Source organism: Agelaius phoeniceus, chromosome 7 (genome assembly GCF_051311805.1).
Source record: "Agelaius phoeniceus isolate bAgePho1 chromosome 7, bAgePho1.hap1, whole genome shotgun sequence".
NCBI classification, from domain to species: Eukaryota; Metazoa; Chordata; class Aves; order Passeriformes; family Icteridae; genus Agelaius; species Agelaius phoeniceus.
The window spans coordinates 26,741,983-26,760,769 of record NC_135271.1 but is presented as its reverse complement, the minus strand read 5'-3'; the positions used below and the strand labels follow the sequence as shown (position 1 = coordinate 26,760,769).

General features: G+C 37.4%; 1 protein-coding gene across 5 annotated transcripts in view; it reads right to left on the bottom strand.

Annotated features, from left to right (window-relative positions):
• PDE1A (phosphodiesterase 1A) overlaps positions 1-18,787 on the bottom strand; it is a 200,433-nt gene that overhangs the window by 138,129 nt on the left and 43,517 nt on the right. The window contains exons 1-2 of one of the 5 annotated variants that reach the window (XM_077181347.1): positions 5,637-5,777; positions 4,813-4,926 (exon numbers count right to left, since the gene is read on the bottom strand). In XM_077181347.1, coding sequence (XP_077037462.1) covers positions 4,813-4,926; positions 5,637-5,740 — 218 coding nt within the window. In that variant the 5' untranslated portion in view covers positions 5,741-5,777. The other 4 variants (XM_077181348.1, XM_054636653.2, XM_077181349.1 and 1 more) reach the window with 4 other exon arrangements.

The window sequence follows — 18,787 nt, the reverse complement described above, 5'->3', positions numbered from 1 at the left end:
GCTCCACCAATATCCATGGACCTAGTGAAGGAATGACTGTTCTCTAAATAAAATTACCCATTCTAGTCTGTTTTAGACCTAACTAGGCTGCTAATCTGGATTCTATTCAATGTCTTTAAAAGAATTCTATCTTCTGATAATTCAGCAGGTGCACAGGAAGCCATTTTTCTACTTTCTTTGACATCAAGCCAAATTTCCCCAAATCAGTGACTAAGGCCCCTTTTTGTCTCAACAAAATGTGCATGCATGCAATTTGTCACTGCAGCATTGCAGGATCAACAAACTGGGTGTACATGTCAGTCCCTTTTAGTACCTAAAACAGTTTAGACTTTCCTTCCTGCAGAAATCAGGGTTTCTTAATGTTGAATGTTGAGGAAAAGAAAGGGAACAAGGTAAAGAAAGAAGCTTATGACTGTTTTCCAAATCACTTTTGCCGTACAAGTTGGCACAAATTAGTTTTAACCAGTGATGGCAATAACACATTCTCATTTTAAAGCAGTAAAAATTTCATAAAGTAGTCTATACTAACCACATGTCGATTTCCAGTCCCCAAATTCCTGGAACCTTGGACTTTAACTTTTCCCATTCAGACATTTTTCTGGCCAATTAGGGACAGTTCTAGCAAATACAGATATTTATGAAAATCAAGTTAATTACTCACTAATGAATTCAAAGCTCAGAAAGGGAGCCCACCCCTAATACTATGTCCAGCAGTTTTGACGATAGCAGAACCTACTTGCAAAGGTGCCTAAGATGTCTACTTGCAAAATAAAAAAAGATGGGGGGGGGGGGAAATGTCTGGCTGTTTTGCACTGGCATTGAGTGAAGTGGCAAAAAGACAAAACAGACCTTAAAAGACAGCGCACAATTTCACACACCGAGGAATAATCCAGAGTTATGTCAAGTCTGTGTGCAGATTAAGGAGAATACCAAACACTGCAAGGCCAGTAAGCATGAAGACATCTGCTTTAAACCTGGTTCTCTGAATTCCAAATCAAAATGCTTTTAAAAAGCAGCTTTTCTTTTCTTCCTAGCATGCTCTATCAGCAGCAGAAGACAAACTGTCCTAGGCAGCAAATCATCTGGATCTATTGACACCATAATACATTTAAGCTGGCAGTTTATTTACTGTCTAAAGAAAGATTCAATCCAATAGAGAATAAATGTTGGTGGGGGAGAAAAGGTGTAACTGGTGGCATTTAAACAGGCTGAAAAGGAGCCCCTTGGCTGGGCTGTGACAAGGTGTTTTTTTGAAGTGGAAGATATACAACACTCTCCCTTCCTCTCCACCATCATCACCCCCCCCCAACCACCCCCAAACAAACATAAAATTAACCCCAAAAGTGGCCCCTCTCCAAAAACCAAACAAAAATATAAACCATAATAATAAACCATCAACCAACCCCACACCAAAATTTTACGTCCTTGTAGCTTATAAAAAGCATGACACTGAGGATGTCAAGATGGCTGCCACACATACCCAAGGACAAAAGACTTAGTCCTAACCTTACTGTTAGTTTTTGCTAGGTATATACATGCCAGTATCCACGCTCCAGTGTAGATGCCCTGGACACCTTAATTAGGTAGACAGGAGGGGGTATCAGGCTCACCATAACCGTAGCCCAAAACGCCTTGCAATTGCCACACCCCCACGGGTCATCAGCAGCAGTTAATATTAAGCAATAAGTGTAAACTCCTAAACTTGACTTAAGGAGACTGAGGTTTTATACTCAGATACAAGAGTTAGCAGTTCTCGCTGGTTTTACCTCTCCTCGGCAGGTAAGAAGTGGCAGCTGGATTTCCCGCAGTGGCTTGAATGGCTTTTGTTTTTATTCTTCTGCATAGCAGAGAATTATAAAAGCCACACTATTATATGAGTTATTTAGCTGCTCTTTGTTATTTGTTTTTTTCTTTCTCCATGAACTACAAAACATTAGTAGCTTGCAGTTTGCCGACTGAAAATATCTCAATTCAAAAACCAGAAACTACAGTCAAGACAAATTTACATGACTCTTTCACACATCTTGTTTCACTGAGCTTGTGTTTTATATATTCAGGCATCAATAAAATCAGCACCAACGCTAAGGATCAAGTTATGAAATTCAAATTCAAATATCTTCTCTGACAGATAATGTCCTTGGTTGCAGCACTGCTGCAATTCCAGTGTAAGGAAAACAGAGTGGGATTTTTACTTGCCATATGAAAGTAAGAACTTGGCTGTAAAGCACCATAAACCAAATAAAAGTTATATATCATTTTAATTTTATTCCAAACATCCCAGTCTTTATTGCAACACTTAGGCTAGCAAGAACTATGAAAGCCTATAGAATAGAAAACCTATAAAAAGCCCTTTCATTCAAGCTTCCACAGTGGACAGCTTTTCTTATTGGGCATTCAAATAAGGATTTTCATTTAGCTTTAAGTGCATTCAACTCACCTATCTTCTACAATAGCCTGTATTTCATAAAAATAAATGAAAAAAAGCCAACAAGCTAACAACAAAAATACTCCAAGACATACAAGGTTAAATGGACTTCTGCCAAATTTTTAATTAAAAGTCTATTATGAAAAAAGATGTAATGCTAACAGGAAATTAAAGCTGATTTTAAATAAGAGTCTATTGTAAAGCTTTTGAACACTATTCAGATAGTTACCTAAGTTAAATCCAATGTTCTTTCAGAAATAATGACCTGCTTGCAAGAAAATAATCAGCACTCTTGAGTGGCAAAAAAATACTGTAAAACTGCATTGAAATCACATGAACATTATGTAGGTCTATGGACTCCATCAGCAAGAACAGATTTAGCTTCACGATTCAGACCACAAAGTCCTGACTTCATTGTAAATATATTACTGCACACTACTTTAAAAGCTCAATAGTTTGTCATCATATGTAGTTACATTAACAGTTCCCATCTCTAAGATGAAACAATTCTCCTGACTGTTTATAAAAGAATTCTTCCCAAGTCAGATTATCTGGCAGTTCCACTTATCTGTCCCTCTCCCCTACCATATACAAACATGCTTCTACTTTGATATCTGTCCACAAAAAAAAAAATGAATCCTTTTCCTTAATGATTGATGCTTATAGTATAAAGTGAGCCCAGATATCTACTCTGAAAATTTCAATTCTTTGAAATTTCCCCATACAATGTTCATAATATCGACTAGTCAGTGATTTCCAACTGACTGGTGAATAATTAAAATGGAACCATTGGTAAGTCTGAAAAACAGTCAGCTGAGCACATATCTAATAATATAACCTGTTTTTAAACACATGTATTTATTTTAGCATCATCTTGTCACAACATTCATGAGGTTGCCTGTGAAAGGTGTGTCGTTTCCAAACAGGTAAGTTCCATTTTATATTGATACACCACAAATTCCAAATATCATCTTAACTACTCCTAAAAAAGCATAAACCTTTTTTCCTGGAGGTCTTGTCCTGTGTCACCAATGTTTAGTTATTTGCATTAGTTTGTTTAATGGTACCATTCCAGAGGCAGCTGAAAGGAAACGCTTTAACCCAAGAGTGAAGTGGTAACAGAGAACTTACAGAGCAAAAACAGCAGCTAAGACCCTACACAAATGGAAATCTACACAAATTGATGGAGGTCTTTGGCAGCAGAAATTCAGGGGCAAAATGTGTGTCATCATCAAATAATCAAAATATTTGCTCTGCTGTGTACACTTTGGAGATTTTATGGGGACATTTTTCCCAAAATGTGTTAAACAGAGTGATGATAGGATTCGGAGCAAATATTCAAACGCGTCTCACAGAGAAGTTATGATAAATCCCTGGCCACACCTGAAAAGTGACTTTCAAATCCAGCAAACCAATTTCTCCTTAAAGAAAGCAGATGGTGGAAATCCCCTTCCCCACAGCCACTTTGAGTCTCTACCCAATGCACAAGGGAAACAGGCAGTGCCATAGCTGACACATCTAATCCTCCACACTTTAACAACCTGTTTACCTCCAACAGCTGAGGCACTATTTAGCATCTGTGGAATACCTTCAGAAACCCAGGATTACAAATCTTCCCAGCAAAAATAACAGTGCCATTTCTTTGCTTCAACAAGCATAATATGCATTTATTTGTAACATCCTGACATCAGCTTTCAGATCAAAAACCTAGCGAATACTGAAAAGGAGATGTTGACATTTGAGGGGTTCAGAATGCACTAGTTTGATAGAGTTTACTCTGACAGGTTGCAGATGTTTATTTACCGATCATTTGCACTGAAATGAAAATTGCATTTGAGAGCAGTGAATTAGACACAGCAGGTACACAGTGATTCCCTCAAATACTCCTTGAAATAGTTTCTAGCATTATTGAACACCAAAATAATTGACAAAAACCAGACAGAGCAGCACCTTTTAATATTGACTTATTTACCTTCATTCTTAAAGAGAAAGTATCAGTTCTTCCTATAGAATTGCAATAATATACTTACCCATACATACTGACAAAAATGATGAAACAGCTCCAGAAATGCTGATTCTGAAGATAACATTTACAAAATCATATCGGAGATATGGAAGTGCTAACTTGGAAGGACTTACCTGCATTTCAATTTGGATAATAACTCTCACTTACACACATCTTTTAAATGAGATGACTGAACCTAACAGAGAGTCAGACATTAATCTAAGTACCATCGTAAAGCAGAACGATGAACTCTATTGTGGGAGCAAATACTGTTCACAGCTTAAAGATAACTCTCCCGTTTGCTAATTAGACATTTTAACAAACAGAAGAAAATTATCTTTCCCAAGGAACAGAACAAAAGCCAAGGAGACAAGCTACTCACATTCCTTTGAGTCGTTGCCACATTTTCTCTGCATGTCCTCCTATTTGGTACTGTACAGAGGCGCTTTCCAGTTCCCGAGTTGTTTCTGTTGCTCGAGCCCCCATCGTTATTGTCCTACAGCGATACAGTTACAGTCAGGCTCAGCAGCAAGTAAAAGCAGTCCTTAGTCCACTACAAATTTCAGAAGATCCACGCATGTTAGACAGTAGCTGCTGTCATAGCAAAACACATCAGAATTACAACAGCTGAGGGACGATCCTGCCTGAATCGCTATTCACTTTGACAGACAAATCCACTCTTCCCCCCCAAGCACAGAGCAAGTACACACAGCTCCTCTGACCTCACAAGTCTAATCCATACGGGAGAGCCAGCTACTTATACTACTGACTGCTCAAGCTCCTTTCTCATGCACTTTTTCTGCTGTAGGAATACACACAGAAGCACAAAAGAGTCCTTAAAACGGACTATAATTCATTGCCATGCAGTATAAATGTGAATGGCTTTAACAATCCAGAAGGAAAGAAAGGCTGGTTTCTGCTTTGCAGGTTGGAGAAACAGGCTGCAATAGGAAAGCAGATGGTAGGTGCCAGTATCAGCCACATCACCCTACAAAAAGAGTGTATGTTCAAATGCCAGAGCTTTCCTCTCTTTAGCTGATCCTGAGTTGTTTCTTATTGAATAAATATCTACCAGCCTGTCAATAAAAATATGACTGCACAAATGCTAAGTCAGTGGCAAAGACACGTCTAAATCCCTGCAGAAGAGAAATCAGCGAGCGCTACAGGTTGTTATTGAAGGAATATGCTGTAATGATGACTGTTCACCTTCTCCTAGCAACTCCACTCAGTAGGTAACTGTCAATTTTACTGGTGGAAAATGCAGCAGCTGCAAGACAGCCCACTCTGCAAGTCCTCCGGGACAGCAGCATGTGTGTGTCAAAATCTGATGCTGAACTCTGTGTGTCTGCCAGCAACAAAACAATTAAGTGCATACAAACAGCAAAAGGGTTGAGGACTAATCAGTACATGAGCCATGCAGCAGATTGCCTGCTCTGCCTTCCAAGTGCAAACCTGAGAACCTCTCTGTACAGCCCAAGTCAGGGCTGGGAGAGGGCAAAGGAGGGGATTTCCCTGCTGCTTGCTCAGTCACAGACTTGAGTTTGCAGAGCGCTTCTCCTCTCTGAAAACAGCACCTGTCTTGGTTGGTGAGTAAAAAATCTTCATTTCTGAAGCAGCAGCCAAATAATCAAATATACCACAGACTTGTCTCAGTGATCACGTTTGTTTCAATCAGACTAAGAGTGGTGTAAGAAGCCAGGCAAGAGGAGCGTGCCAAGAGGGAGTAAATGTGTCAGCTTTGTTAGCTACTGGTGCCACTGCCAGTAGCTGGGAAAAGGAGCTTTGGGTCCACATTGGAAAAGTAAGGATGAGAGTCCTCAGATGGTGACTGGAAGGAGCCTAAGGGTGAGGGAGGAATATTTCAGTATGGTTTTAACTAAACAGCTTTACCTGTGTTAAATTCTGCAATAGAGTGAGATAATGAGCATTCCTGTCTGATGCAACTGGCAGAAATGGATATTATTACTAAGTTCTCAGGTTCTCACAGGAAAATAAAAGAAGGGGCTCACAGCTTTGAGATAATATGAACATTTCAGAATTTCCTAATCAATTTTTTTCCTCTATGGCAACCTTTATGCATGTTATAGAGATAAATTACACCCTATGAGATCTATAAACCAGTTTGAGTTGCATCTTTTGCATGCTGATTTCAGGTGGATAATTAAACAGTAAATTTCATTTGCTTCCATAGATTTAAGACATACACAGTTTTAAACTGCTATTAGATTCCAGACTTTCACTGAATTCTTCCAGACTCAGACATTTAAGATTCAACCCCATAAAATTTACTAATAATTTCTGAAAAGCAGTCACTGGGTGAGTAAAATCACTTACAATTTTCAAACATTAAGACAAAAATGAAGAAATACAAATATGTATTTTCAACAACTGTAAGGCATTTATTTGGTCAAATGCAGCAGTAGTACCTTTGAACAACTTAAAACCTTCCAAAGTTTCCACTCCTGTTTTGCATGGAGTCCAACCAAAGTTTGTAGGAAAGAGCATAAATATTCTTCCATGGAATAATTAATAAGAACATCTCACACTAATCTGGGCTCTTCCCTGCCTTCTAACTGCCAAATATCTGAAGAAAAGCAAAGAAATTAAGTATTTATAGAAACCACATAAACCTCCGGGGACAGCGTGGAATTTTAAGGACTTCAACAAGTATTTCCAGCTCTTGTTGTCCAATTCTACAATGAAAAAAAAAGTGGTGTTTGCAAGCTGTTCTCTCTCCCTCAGAAGGAATTCAGTAGTTGAAGATACATTGCTCTGATTTACTGGAGAACACTATAATGAGAAGGCAATATCCTCCAGGAAGGAAGGTGCAAACTGCCCAAACAGTATCCCTGTAAATGGAGATACACCTGCCAGTGTCACCAGAACTCCACAAAGGAAAAGTGTAAAACCTCTGCTCCCTGAAGGACCCTGCCACTACTACAATAGAAATTCCAAGAGCAGAAGCACCCAGCATGGCTTAAGCAAAAGACAAACACAGCAGCCTTTGCTCCAAAGGTTTGTCCTGAGAATTGATAGAGCAAACCACCAGAGAAGACACTAAAGGATGAAATTGTATCTCTGAAAGTTAAAAAGCAGGAAACAAAAAAACAGATAAGGCATTTGAAATCCAAGAAATTTACCAGAACATGTCCTGTAGTTCCCTAGGGAGACAGAAACAAACCATCTAGAACAAAAGAGCGACTTTTCAGTTATCTGGAAAACATGAACAAAAAGCCCTCATGGAAACACTGGGAAAGGAGAGACCTTTCCTCCCTTTAGCTTCTGTGAATAAGGCTCAGAGAAGGAAGTACCTGAGCCTACATCCTTCCTCTGGCTCAGGGCAGGGCACATGAGGCTGAGAATGAGAGGGCCAAGGCAGTGCCTCCCCAGCTCCTGCAGCTACAGCCAGCCCTGCCTGCCCAGACACACTCACCTCTGTCCTGCATCACAAGCAGGTCAAAAGATACAGAACACTAAACTGTGAGCAGCTACCTTAGAAAGCAAGGCCAGTCAAGAGGGCTAGTATCTGAAATGAAAAATTATCCTTCAGTTTTCTTCTTTCCACTTCCAGTTCTCACCCTACCTAAACTCATCATCTGTGCTACAGTCCCAGCAAGTTGTTGTTACAGTCTATCTTCCTCCTTAAAAAAAAAATCTTTTTTGCACTTTGTCCACAGTTTTTTCTGTTATTTTTAGATTTCAGCTTAACATTTCCATACTAAAGTCAACACACACTTTTATTAGCTAATATGGAGATATATTAAAACAGGAATAATTAACTTCTTCACCCTTCATTATGGTGATAAGAAAACTCTCCCAGTGACACAATCCTCAGATAAGAAGCTACACTTAATGAAAATTTATACTAAGATTTTTTTTTCATCTAGATGTAATTCACTCCAGTAGTAATATCAATGCAAATAAATAATTTTAAAATATATGCACCAGTAAAGAAATCAGATTGTCTTTTCAATATTGACTACTGATAGACCTTTACAGTTATGCTAAAATCAAACAGTTGCAATGAAAAAAACTTACCTTGAAACTGGGAAAATCCTGCAGCTCCACCAGTTAATTAGCTATAAGAAGAGGAAAGGGATCATGCAGGTTTTGATGAGGAGAATAAGAGCTTTATTTTAAAGACATTCTCTGCTCCTGAAGGGAAATTAAATACACTGTTTGCTGTTTTGTTTGAAATTAATCTTCAAAACATCTAATTCATGACACATGGAAAATAAGAAAGTATCAAGAGACCTGCAGGGTGACTTGTCAAACTAATACCCATGCTTCCAAACGTGACAACACAAACCTCCCTGCGGTGGAACCGCAGGAGAGCCATGGACCAATTAAGAAATCTGAAAACATAAGGGGAAAAAACAAAACAAAACAGATCCTCAAAAAGATAAGACAGGTTTATTGTAATTAGTGACAGCAGGTATTATATTTGCATGCTGCATGTCCTGGCCCTGCTCTGCCAAGCACTAATACACGTTTAATTTTAAGCAGGTAAAACATTGCATTTATTTGCTGGGTAAGACAGGGTTCAACAGCACTGTAAATAACAGTTAAACCACTGAAGAACTGCCTGCCAGTGGACTCGAGTGCTACAGGGTGCTTTGTGAACAGAACCTAAGATAGCAGACATCTCATCACTCAAATTCCACCCTTGCAGAAAAGGAATGGTTTGCCAGTTAGTGTTTTTCTTTTGCCCTCCCTATTGTCTATTATATTTTCATTTGTAGTACACAATCCTCTTTTGCACAAGTAGAGTTTCCCACTTGCTTGCAATGTCCAAATTAGCTGATTTATTATTCAATAGGAAGCACAGCAGAGGAAGAAGAAATATTTGGTCTTATTAAAGTCCACTGACTTTATTTAAATACATAGGTCTTCAGCAATCTGCCAATGGAAAAATATTGATGTTACAGTAATCTTGGACTATTGGATTCTCCACAGAATATATTAACAAAATTAGAATAGTTACATAATTGAGGAATAGCAACTTTATAAAGTTATGCATATGGTCTACACAGTGTATTGGCACTGACTCAATTAAGTAGGCAAAAGAGCTGGGTTTGATACATTAACAGTGCTTACTTAGATGACCTATATAAGGAGACCAAACAGGAAACATTTTCCCCTTTATTTTTACTTTAGTATCTTTTGCAATATCTGATTTACTATATTTCAGGCTTGTTTATATAATTACTAAAATGTATATATTCATTTATGCGTCCTTCAAGTATCAACTTTAAGTTTAGCAAGGAGAAAAAGAATCTTTTATTTGTTTGTGCTCAGGGCACAAATAGATATATATCTGCAAGTCTACCTATGACATATTAAGACCTTATCACATTTGATTGTTCAATACTGCCCCTTACTAGAAGCAACCAGCACCAAAAGCCTGTTACAACTCTGTGGGTGTTCACAGACCAATTCAGTGCCAGGTAAAGTTGGGTTTGTTAAGGGAGATGTTGGAAATCTGCACCCATGCTGGACCTCACTGCAGTCCACAAAATTTAGATGTTCAGGTGCCCTTGTTAAGCACATCTATCTTTAAGTTTACTTTGAATATGACTTTACATTCAATTTAGAATCATAGAATCATTCACTTAATTCAGTGAACCAAGCAATCTGACAAATTCAAGAAGATGGAGAGAGAGCAAAAAACGAGTAATTGCCAAGATACATAATACATGAGAAATGTGTTATGGATAATCTGAAAAAAAACCTGCAGATGTAAACTTGCTAGTGCACCCTAAGCAGAAAAAACAGAATGAGGTAAACAGAGTGTGTCTTGAGCAGTTGGACCTGGAAAGAGGCTTTAGAACCAAAGTTTCAAAACAGACAGCCGTCAATCAGGAAGAAGCCAAATGTTCAGTAGAAAGTGTACTGCATATCAGTGAATGAAATGAAACAAAAGTGGTTCAAGGCAGGGTGATTAAACATCTTGACCTGCTTTGTAAGACAGATGCTTAGTTGGCATCTACATCTTTCTCCAGGTATGTTTAAACTGGTCAGCAGAAATTCACTGGTAATTTGAGCTAAAAGATAATTATTTCACACACAGGGGGGAAAAAAACAGATGTAGAATGAGCAAAGAACGGTCGGTACAAACCAGTTTTGAGATTTTCTTCAGTCTTACTTCCCTTTGAAAGTGATTCTTTAATAACTTCTTAGTATTTAATTGCAGTACTTCAGGAAAGAAAAGATTACTATAGAGAGCCATGACAATTGGAATACATTTTCTGAAAACAGCAATTGCACATAGCTCATACAGTATCAGAGGGCAATCAGCACAACTGAAGAAAAGAGATTACAGATTTTTTTAAGGCTTAGTGACTTTTAACTTCTTTATTTGGAATGAATTAGCTGGTATTGAAAAGCATGAATTGAAATGGAGGAGTAACATTCATGAAACAAACAGAAGCTTTTAAGAACTCCTTAGGAAACAACTTAGCTAGAAAACTAATGTGCTAATTTTTGCAAAGAGAGGAGACTGATCTAGAACTGCCATCAGCATCAAAGAGGGACTGAAATTGCCACAATTACAAGGGTGATGATGTACTTCATAATAACATGAGATTGATACCTAACAATGTCAGAAAGGCAAGACTACCCCCAAAGTGAAGAACAAAGAGTAGAATAAATACAGACTTTTAGTTTCAGACTAATTAGGCTCCTTTTATCAGAGCCCATTGCCTATTTCATCACAATCTGGATGTATTCAATCCATCCTCTAGGAGGTGTTATACTTTTGATAATCATGTACAGAAGAGGAAGTGGTAAGGTAAAAAAGTCATTTGAACACAAAAGTTGTGTTTAACTGAGAAAAACTCCAACTTACAGGTACTTGCATGTAACTAGAAAAGAAAGAATATGGCATACCAAACAATAGGAAATGGTAAATCTAGATATGACAATGCATTTGCCAGTTTATCCCACTGAACTACACCAGCTATAAAGAAAATAACTAATTCATGCTGGAAAGATGTGTAGATATAGAACAACATGGAGTCATTCCAGCTAATCATTGTCTAAAAGAGGTTTTTCTAGCAATCATTTTGAACCATTCCACAAAGAAAACAAAATCATTTCCTTTTGCTAAACACTACCGACACAAGGACCACAGCAACAAGAAAATGTTTCTTGATATTTATAAAATATTATAACAGCAGATGCCAGCAGAGAAAAAAAGTATTTTCATCTCAAACTAAAGAGATCAACTTGGGAAGCTACCCTGACTATGGCTATTTTTACTGTACAGAAACTTTCCACTACTAGCTATCCCAAAGAGGTGGAATCAAATCATCCCACCCCACACGGGATTCCTTCAAAACCTTAATTGCAGATCTGAGCTTTCAGGACAGAATGGCAGAGTCTCACCCTCTTTGAGACAAAGCCTCATCATAACCCCAAGTACTGCCTGGACTTTTGGTGCAGTTCTGTACATGTTGGAATATGCACAATTACATCAGATTCAGAATTAGTCTGTTCAAATCTCCACACTTTGGGGAATTGCTACAGAATCTGAAGTCTAAGGGCAGCTGAAAAGGCCCTTTCTTAACATATTCTGAATTTTAACCTTAATTTCAGCAAGATGTTCTCCATGTTTTGGCTTTTAAGCACCTTAAATGTTGAGTGGAGTATTAAACTAATGGGGAAAACTGGCAGCACAATTTTTTTTTTCATTTTGCATACCAAAAACCTTCCCAGTACCTAAATTACGTTTTACATATTGATCCTCAAATTTGGAAAACATTGATTGGTCCCTGTGGCCTATCTTAAACTGAAATCTGCTTATCATTGCAGTACTAGAAAATAGGTCTATTCCTAAACACTGATCAGCCATTACAGAGTTTAAAACCTGTCTGAATCATTGCTGCATTATTCATAGAATTTTAGAAATTATGCTTTCCTATAGTTATACAACAAAATTTTCAGTGAAAGATTGCATTACATAGAGAAAATAATTTTGCAAAAACATTGGATATATTCAAAAAGTTTGAATTGCATTCTGTGAAGATAGAAGTATACTAGTGAATGTAACTGAAGCTAAACAATGCAGTTTCATGAAAAAATTATTGGCTATGGGGATTTTTAGGAGGAAGCCTAAAGCTCTCAAATTACCAAGTGATCCTTTTCTGTCAACAGTATGGGTATTTTAAAATTACACAGTTCAGGAGTGAGACTGTCCCTGGGAAGCTGCAAGCAGTTTATGAGTCCTCATGACATGGCTCTGTTTGGTGACACAGGACCCTGAGCAGCAATGCTTTCCAGCACCTCCCACTTGGGTAAAGTGTTATTCCTTCTCCCATTCAATTGGCCACTAAAGGAGTTCTCCACAAACCCACTCACAGAAGAGCACACAGTCAGGAGTAAAAAGTTACAGCGCCAACTCACTCTCAGGGAAAGTGAGACCACTTCTGGGCTCAAAATGTAAGCTGCAGCCGAGAACAAAACAGAGCAGGGAAAGAAACATCCCCTCTGCAGATGTCCAGTGCTAAAATCTTGCTCAAGTGCCATGCAAATGCTGTGTTCAGAGTAAAATTTCCTCACCCTGAACTTTGCTATGCTATGGCACCTTTCCAAACCAGTTAAAACTTGACCAAGTTATATGACTAATGAGCTCTGAAGAAAAAAGAGCTTCTGGGGCTAGAGAGGCTGATTGCTCAAGAGGGTTGCTAAAATTAGCAGAGGTTTAAACAATTTTTATGTACACAGGAACATTTTTTTTAATATCACTGTCCCTGTGTCTTGGAAGTCTTGATAAAGAAAACCAGAGAAACTGAGCAGTAGGGGATAACATAATTTCTAAGACAGTTCTAATATATACTCACCTTGTATAAAAAAGCAGCTAGAAGTTAACTGAGAACTTTGTACCTGATGTTCTGAATTTCATAACCAGCTTGTTGGTGTGGGAAGTTATATTAAACCATGAGGCAAACAGAAGAAAAATAGATAAAGAAGAAGAAATGTAGGTTATCTAAGTGCTATGACAAGTACATAAGGCAAAAAAGTAGCAGTGCAAGTATAAGAACAGAACAAGACAAAGATTTCATCTTATACTTGTCTTTAGATGTCAGACCAACTTTGTTTCTGCTTTTCTAACAGAGTGAAACAGTATTCATGTACCAGTTCTGAGATCAAAGATTAATTGCATTAGGAAGCCTAACAAACTTTTTTCTGGCATCAGCAACATACTGCTTGCTATTTTTCACACCAGAAAGAACCATTATGTCTAATTTTTTTACAAAGTAATAGTTCAGATCACATAAAGACCTTTTCATAATGGGAAGTCCAGAGAGAGAAGGATGCAACAGTAAGATAAAGGCTGTCTTTGTACTTCCTTATTTCAGCATTATACACCAGTGAATCCTCAGCTTTTAACATCCCACAGAAAAAAGAGACTAAAGCTCCATAGGTGCAACCTAGACAACCAGGGTTTCTGCAAGAATGGCAACCTATTCTCCTTGCCTTACTGACTGGTCTCAGCCAAGAAATTCTCAAAGTATTGGGATGGTTACTAGCACTATTGAAAGAAAAGTGCACACAGAGGTGAAGATATGATCTGGAAAAATGGAAAAGAAGGGATGGTAAAGATTCCCAAGTAATTTCTGTGGAAGGCATTTAGAAATAATAGAAAAGAGCACTTTACTCCTCCATGTAATGGCTTGTCCTGAGGGTTTCCAAGCCCCTAAGCCTCCCAGCACAAACTGTGGGATTGAAGCAGTACTTGCTGGAGAGTGATGAAGGGAAGGAATCCCTTAATAATTTGGATATAAGTGAATCCATGAGATTGGAGTCATCCAAAGGTGCTGAAGGAGCCAGACAGTGTCCTTGTGAAGCTGCTCTCTGCCATCTATGAAATACTGAGGGAACTGGAGAGCCCACAGTAGGAGAGGCTCAGGGGAGTCCTTACTGCTCCCCAGCTACAGCTACAGGCACCTCGTCAAAGGAGAGAGACGACATGGAGGCAGATAATCCTCAAAGGTGCACATTTATAAGACAAGAGGTAATAGGCAAGTAGAAGCATGAGAAATCCCAGCATCTGGGGGAAGAATTCACCACTGGAAAAATCCAATATTTTGAAAAGAACTTTCATTATGAGCAATTAACTCCTGGGGCTGTGGAATTGCCATTCTATGAGTGTTCAAGGCTCAGCTGGACACATCCCCAAGTACCTTTATCATGTCTGACTACAAGACCTCCAGAGCTCCCTTGCAGTTAAAACTGGGGCTCTAGGATTCTAACATACAGCAAAGTATTGCCACTGTGGAGAAAGCTTATTCCAGTAAATTAGGACTTTTCATTTCCGATTACTTAAAATTTGAACACTTCACATTGTTTCCAACAGCAGGATATAGACTATACAATTTACCTGCAGAATTCATTGCTGCAGGATGCAATTGATTTAATTATGTTATTAAGATTTTTAGCAGATTAAGTATAAAAATAATTCCATTATTTTATAAAACCATTATAATTGTGACATAGGATACAAATAAAAAGGCTAGCAATTCTCAGGCTGTAGTCAGACCATAAGCATATCACCACATAGAACAAAAGCAAAATTATCTTATTACAATAATACAAAATAATACACAATACTATCAGAGACAGAAAATTGAATTATTTAACTATTTTCCTACAGGTTATATACTGGTTTTAATATTATAGGATTTAAAGAACTATTTTGTGTATTTGATTTTTCAGGATAAGAAACAGACAATACTGCACATCAGTAATTATTTCTCTGCCTTTCCCTTTACTCATTCCTCCATAATATAAAACAACTAAGACAGTATGCAAAAGACTGATAAAATATTGAATATTTTACTACTTACAAATTATTGTTGAAACGTGTCTACTAAATCGATGTTTTTGTATGCAGAGGCACTGCAAAATAGATTTAAAATTTAATATTCAATAACCCAAAATATTCAGCCCAAACAAAGGGTGAAAACATTAAAAGGCAAAAGCCTGGAAGAATTATCTGCTTTGTTTTAAAAACACAATTAAAATGAAGAGACGTTAGCAAATTTAATCTGCTATAGCTGACATCATTCCTGGGCATTGATTCAAACTCCAAATTTAATTTCGATGAAGCTTTAGTAAAAGTAATGCCTTCTGCAGATTCTGACCCATCTGACTGAACTTATCTACTGACGACAATAAAAAGTAACTTAACCAAATATAGTTTCTGTAAACAGCTTTAAGGATAGACAAAATATATCTTAAATTGGCTTGGGACAGCATTCTATTGGATTTTCTTACTATGAGCATGGCTTGTGCCCTTCCAAGTAGTATCAGCAGAGTTCAAAGTTCTTTAGATGGCCTTTTTTTCTTTTTCTTTTTTTTTTTTTTAGATAGACACCTCCTCTGGGTCAAAATTTTATTAATTCTGATATATTGCTGAGGTGACAGTGTACTTACTACTAAAGAGAGATGTATGACATAAGCAAGGCAGAGAAATAAAAATCCAAGCTGAGGAAATTCTCTGCCAAGGCCTACTGCCATGACATTTAGCGATGTTTTAAATTTGTGACAACTGTAAAAGGAAGATTCATCACTTTGATCACATCAATATAGTAACTTTTTACCCAAAAAATCCGCCTCCAAAGTAAGTATTATTATATAAAATATTCTACTACTTTTTATGATAGATATCAAAGTGGACTTAGATTATCCCTGTTACTGACTTCACTAAATTGGCAGGAAATTGCATGAGTTGAAGCTTTCTTGGGTAATCTTAAGTTCCAAATTCACTCAGAAAAATTATCTGAAAGTACACTTGGCAGAAGCTTCTATAATCTCACAAAAGACCACACTGGAATTTGCTGGGGATTGACACAGGTCCAATCACATACATTTGCATATGCAAAAACCATTACTTGCATGAAAAAATTGCATTTCTTCCTACAGACCAATATTTAGCCAAATCAATTAAATACTAACTTAGATAACAGATCATTAGTCCTCATTAGTATGCATTTGTATAGTTCCTATGATATCCACTTGTAAATATCTGAAAGGGTAAATACTTTTCACTTGTAATGAAATATACACATTGTCTATTATTTTCTATTTTTTTTAATTATAGCACTTAAAAACATGCCACAAAAGTGCCAAGCACATGATAATAAAATCCTTCTCCTTCTCCATTCCCTTCTCAGTTCCTCAACTTCAACCTTCATGGGAATAATTGCTAAACAAATAAGTACACCCCAAAATAAAACTTGAAAAATAAAATCCATTTCTAGGAACTTTTGGAAATTCTTCTCTACTCCTTAGAGGCTAGAAGCTTGGATGTCATGCAAAAAAAAATGCCAAACTTTGCTAATTCACTCAGGGCATCAGGTTCTTCAACACACCCACGGTCTCCAAGCTGATCAGTGAAAAACCCGCTTACATGTGTTTCCTTAGTTTTACCATCAATAAATACCTTCAAATTTAATTTCTATGTGTAAAAACACCATAGCTGACCATATACTACAATATGGTATTTTAGAAGCATTTATTATCATGTGCTTGACACTTTTGTGGCATGTTTTTAAGTGCTATAATTAAAAAAAATAGAAAATAATAGGAGAATGTGTATATTTCATTACAAGTGAAAAGTATCTGAAAGATACAAAAGTAGATCCATTCAATCCCTTTGTGGACTATGAATATGCCCTGCGTTAACAGTCATTGAACACAGTTACACTGAGTACACACAAGGCAAACGCCTTTTTCTTGTCTTAACAGAATCAACATAATCTCTCAACATTGCCCCATACAATTACTACCAGATAAAAGCAATTCTTCCTACATTCCTAAATTCCTAAATCTGGATCTTCAATCTTGATGCATTCTTTTTATTCCATATTACCTTACCAAAAGCCCTTATAGTGTGAATGGGGGTTTATTTTCCTGGTTTTCTGTGGGTTAGTTGGTTGCATTTTGGTTGAGGTGTGTGTCTTTGGTTGTTTGGATTTTTCTGGGGGAAGGGAGGAGGACATTTCTTAAAAGAAGGAGAATAAAAAGATAAAACACACACAGTTTTAGATTTCCTGAGGAAATTGTGAAATTTAGGAAGATGATAACTGAGACTTAGCTTTAAACAATCCTGATCTGTTTGGTCAGAACTATTTTATAAAGCAGGCTATAGTCTTCACTCAATGCAAATGAACACCAGAAAGTCTCTCCCAAATTACTTTTTCAGACATCAAAGCCCAGCCATGTCAGACATGAAGCAATTGATCTCCTTTCAAAGTTGTGGATTTGGAGTTGTGAGGATTTGAACTGATGGCACCCTTTGAGGGTTTCTGGGCAGCTGGAGGCTCGTGGGGCAGCGTTTGCTGACAGGAGGAGAGGCAGGGGCAGCACACAGGGGACCAGCGCCAGCCCATAAAGGGAGAAAGCCCAGCGGGGAAAACCTCAGCCTATTTGTAATTTATTGCTTCTTTGTGCATCTGGTGAGACACAGATCAGGACAGGAAGTTAGCATAAGTACATCCTTTTAAAACCTTTTCTAACACATTTTTGTATCACCCATTGTAGGTGAAAGTCTTTTATTCAGCCTGAATCTTTACGGATGTGAAATACTTGATATCACAGTCTATGTCAAGCTTAGGAAAAAGTAATAGATTACAGCATGTGATAAAAGGCCTGTACTTCTGGCACAAAATTATGCAGAAGAAATGAAGACCAACTTTCACTCTATTCCCTATAAAATAACCTAACACCAGGCCAAGGCACCAAGGGCTATACCAATAAAATTATGCTCAGCACTGCTCTAAGTTTCAAACAAATGTGGCCTTTTATAAAAAACATGTATTTTGTTCGGTGGAATCCATTTAGTACAGAATTTCTGATTTTCCCTATTCTCTACATGCTTTTAATAGCAAGTATCTGGTGGATTAAATTGAATATTTTGTCTAAAAAATTGTATAAGTATGTATTATCTCAAGTTTCTCATAACCTTTATGTATTTTCCAAAGCAGCTTTTTGTTTTATTTTGTGTACAAGGTTTCTGCCACTTGGATGAAGACAGCAGCTTAAAAAGATCTTTTGTAATGCACTAAAACTGAAAGGGAATAAAAGCTCTGGAAGGTTTATGTTCAAAATTCTTGCTGCAAATTCAGCATAAATAAAAGTAGACATAATCCAAAAATTGCTGTAAGCCAATGGCATCCCAAAGGATGCTGCAATAAATGTACAGAGATGCTGGGAAGCTCCAATTGAAAAGAAACAAAGCAAAAATAAACTGACAATGACAAAGAAAACAAACAACAGGACACAAAACCAAAACATTCATCACTCTGATCACACTAACACAGATATTATTTTACCCAAAAAACTGTCTTCGAAAA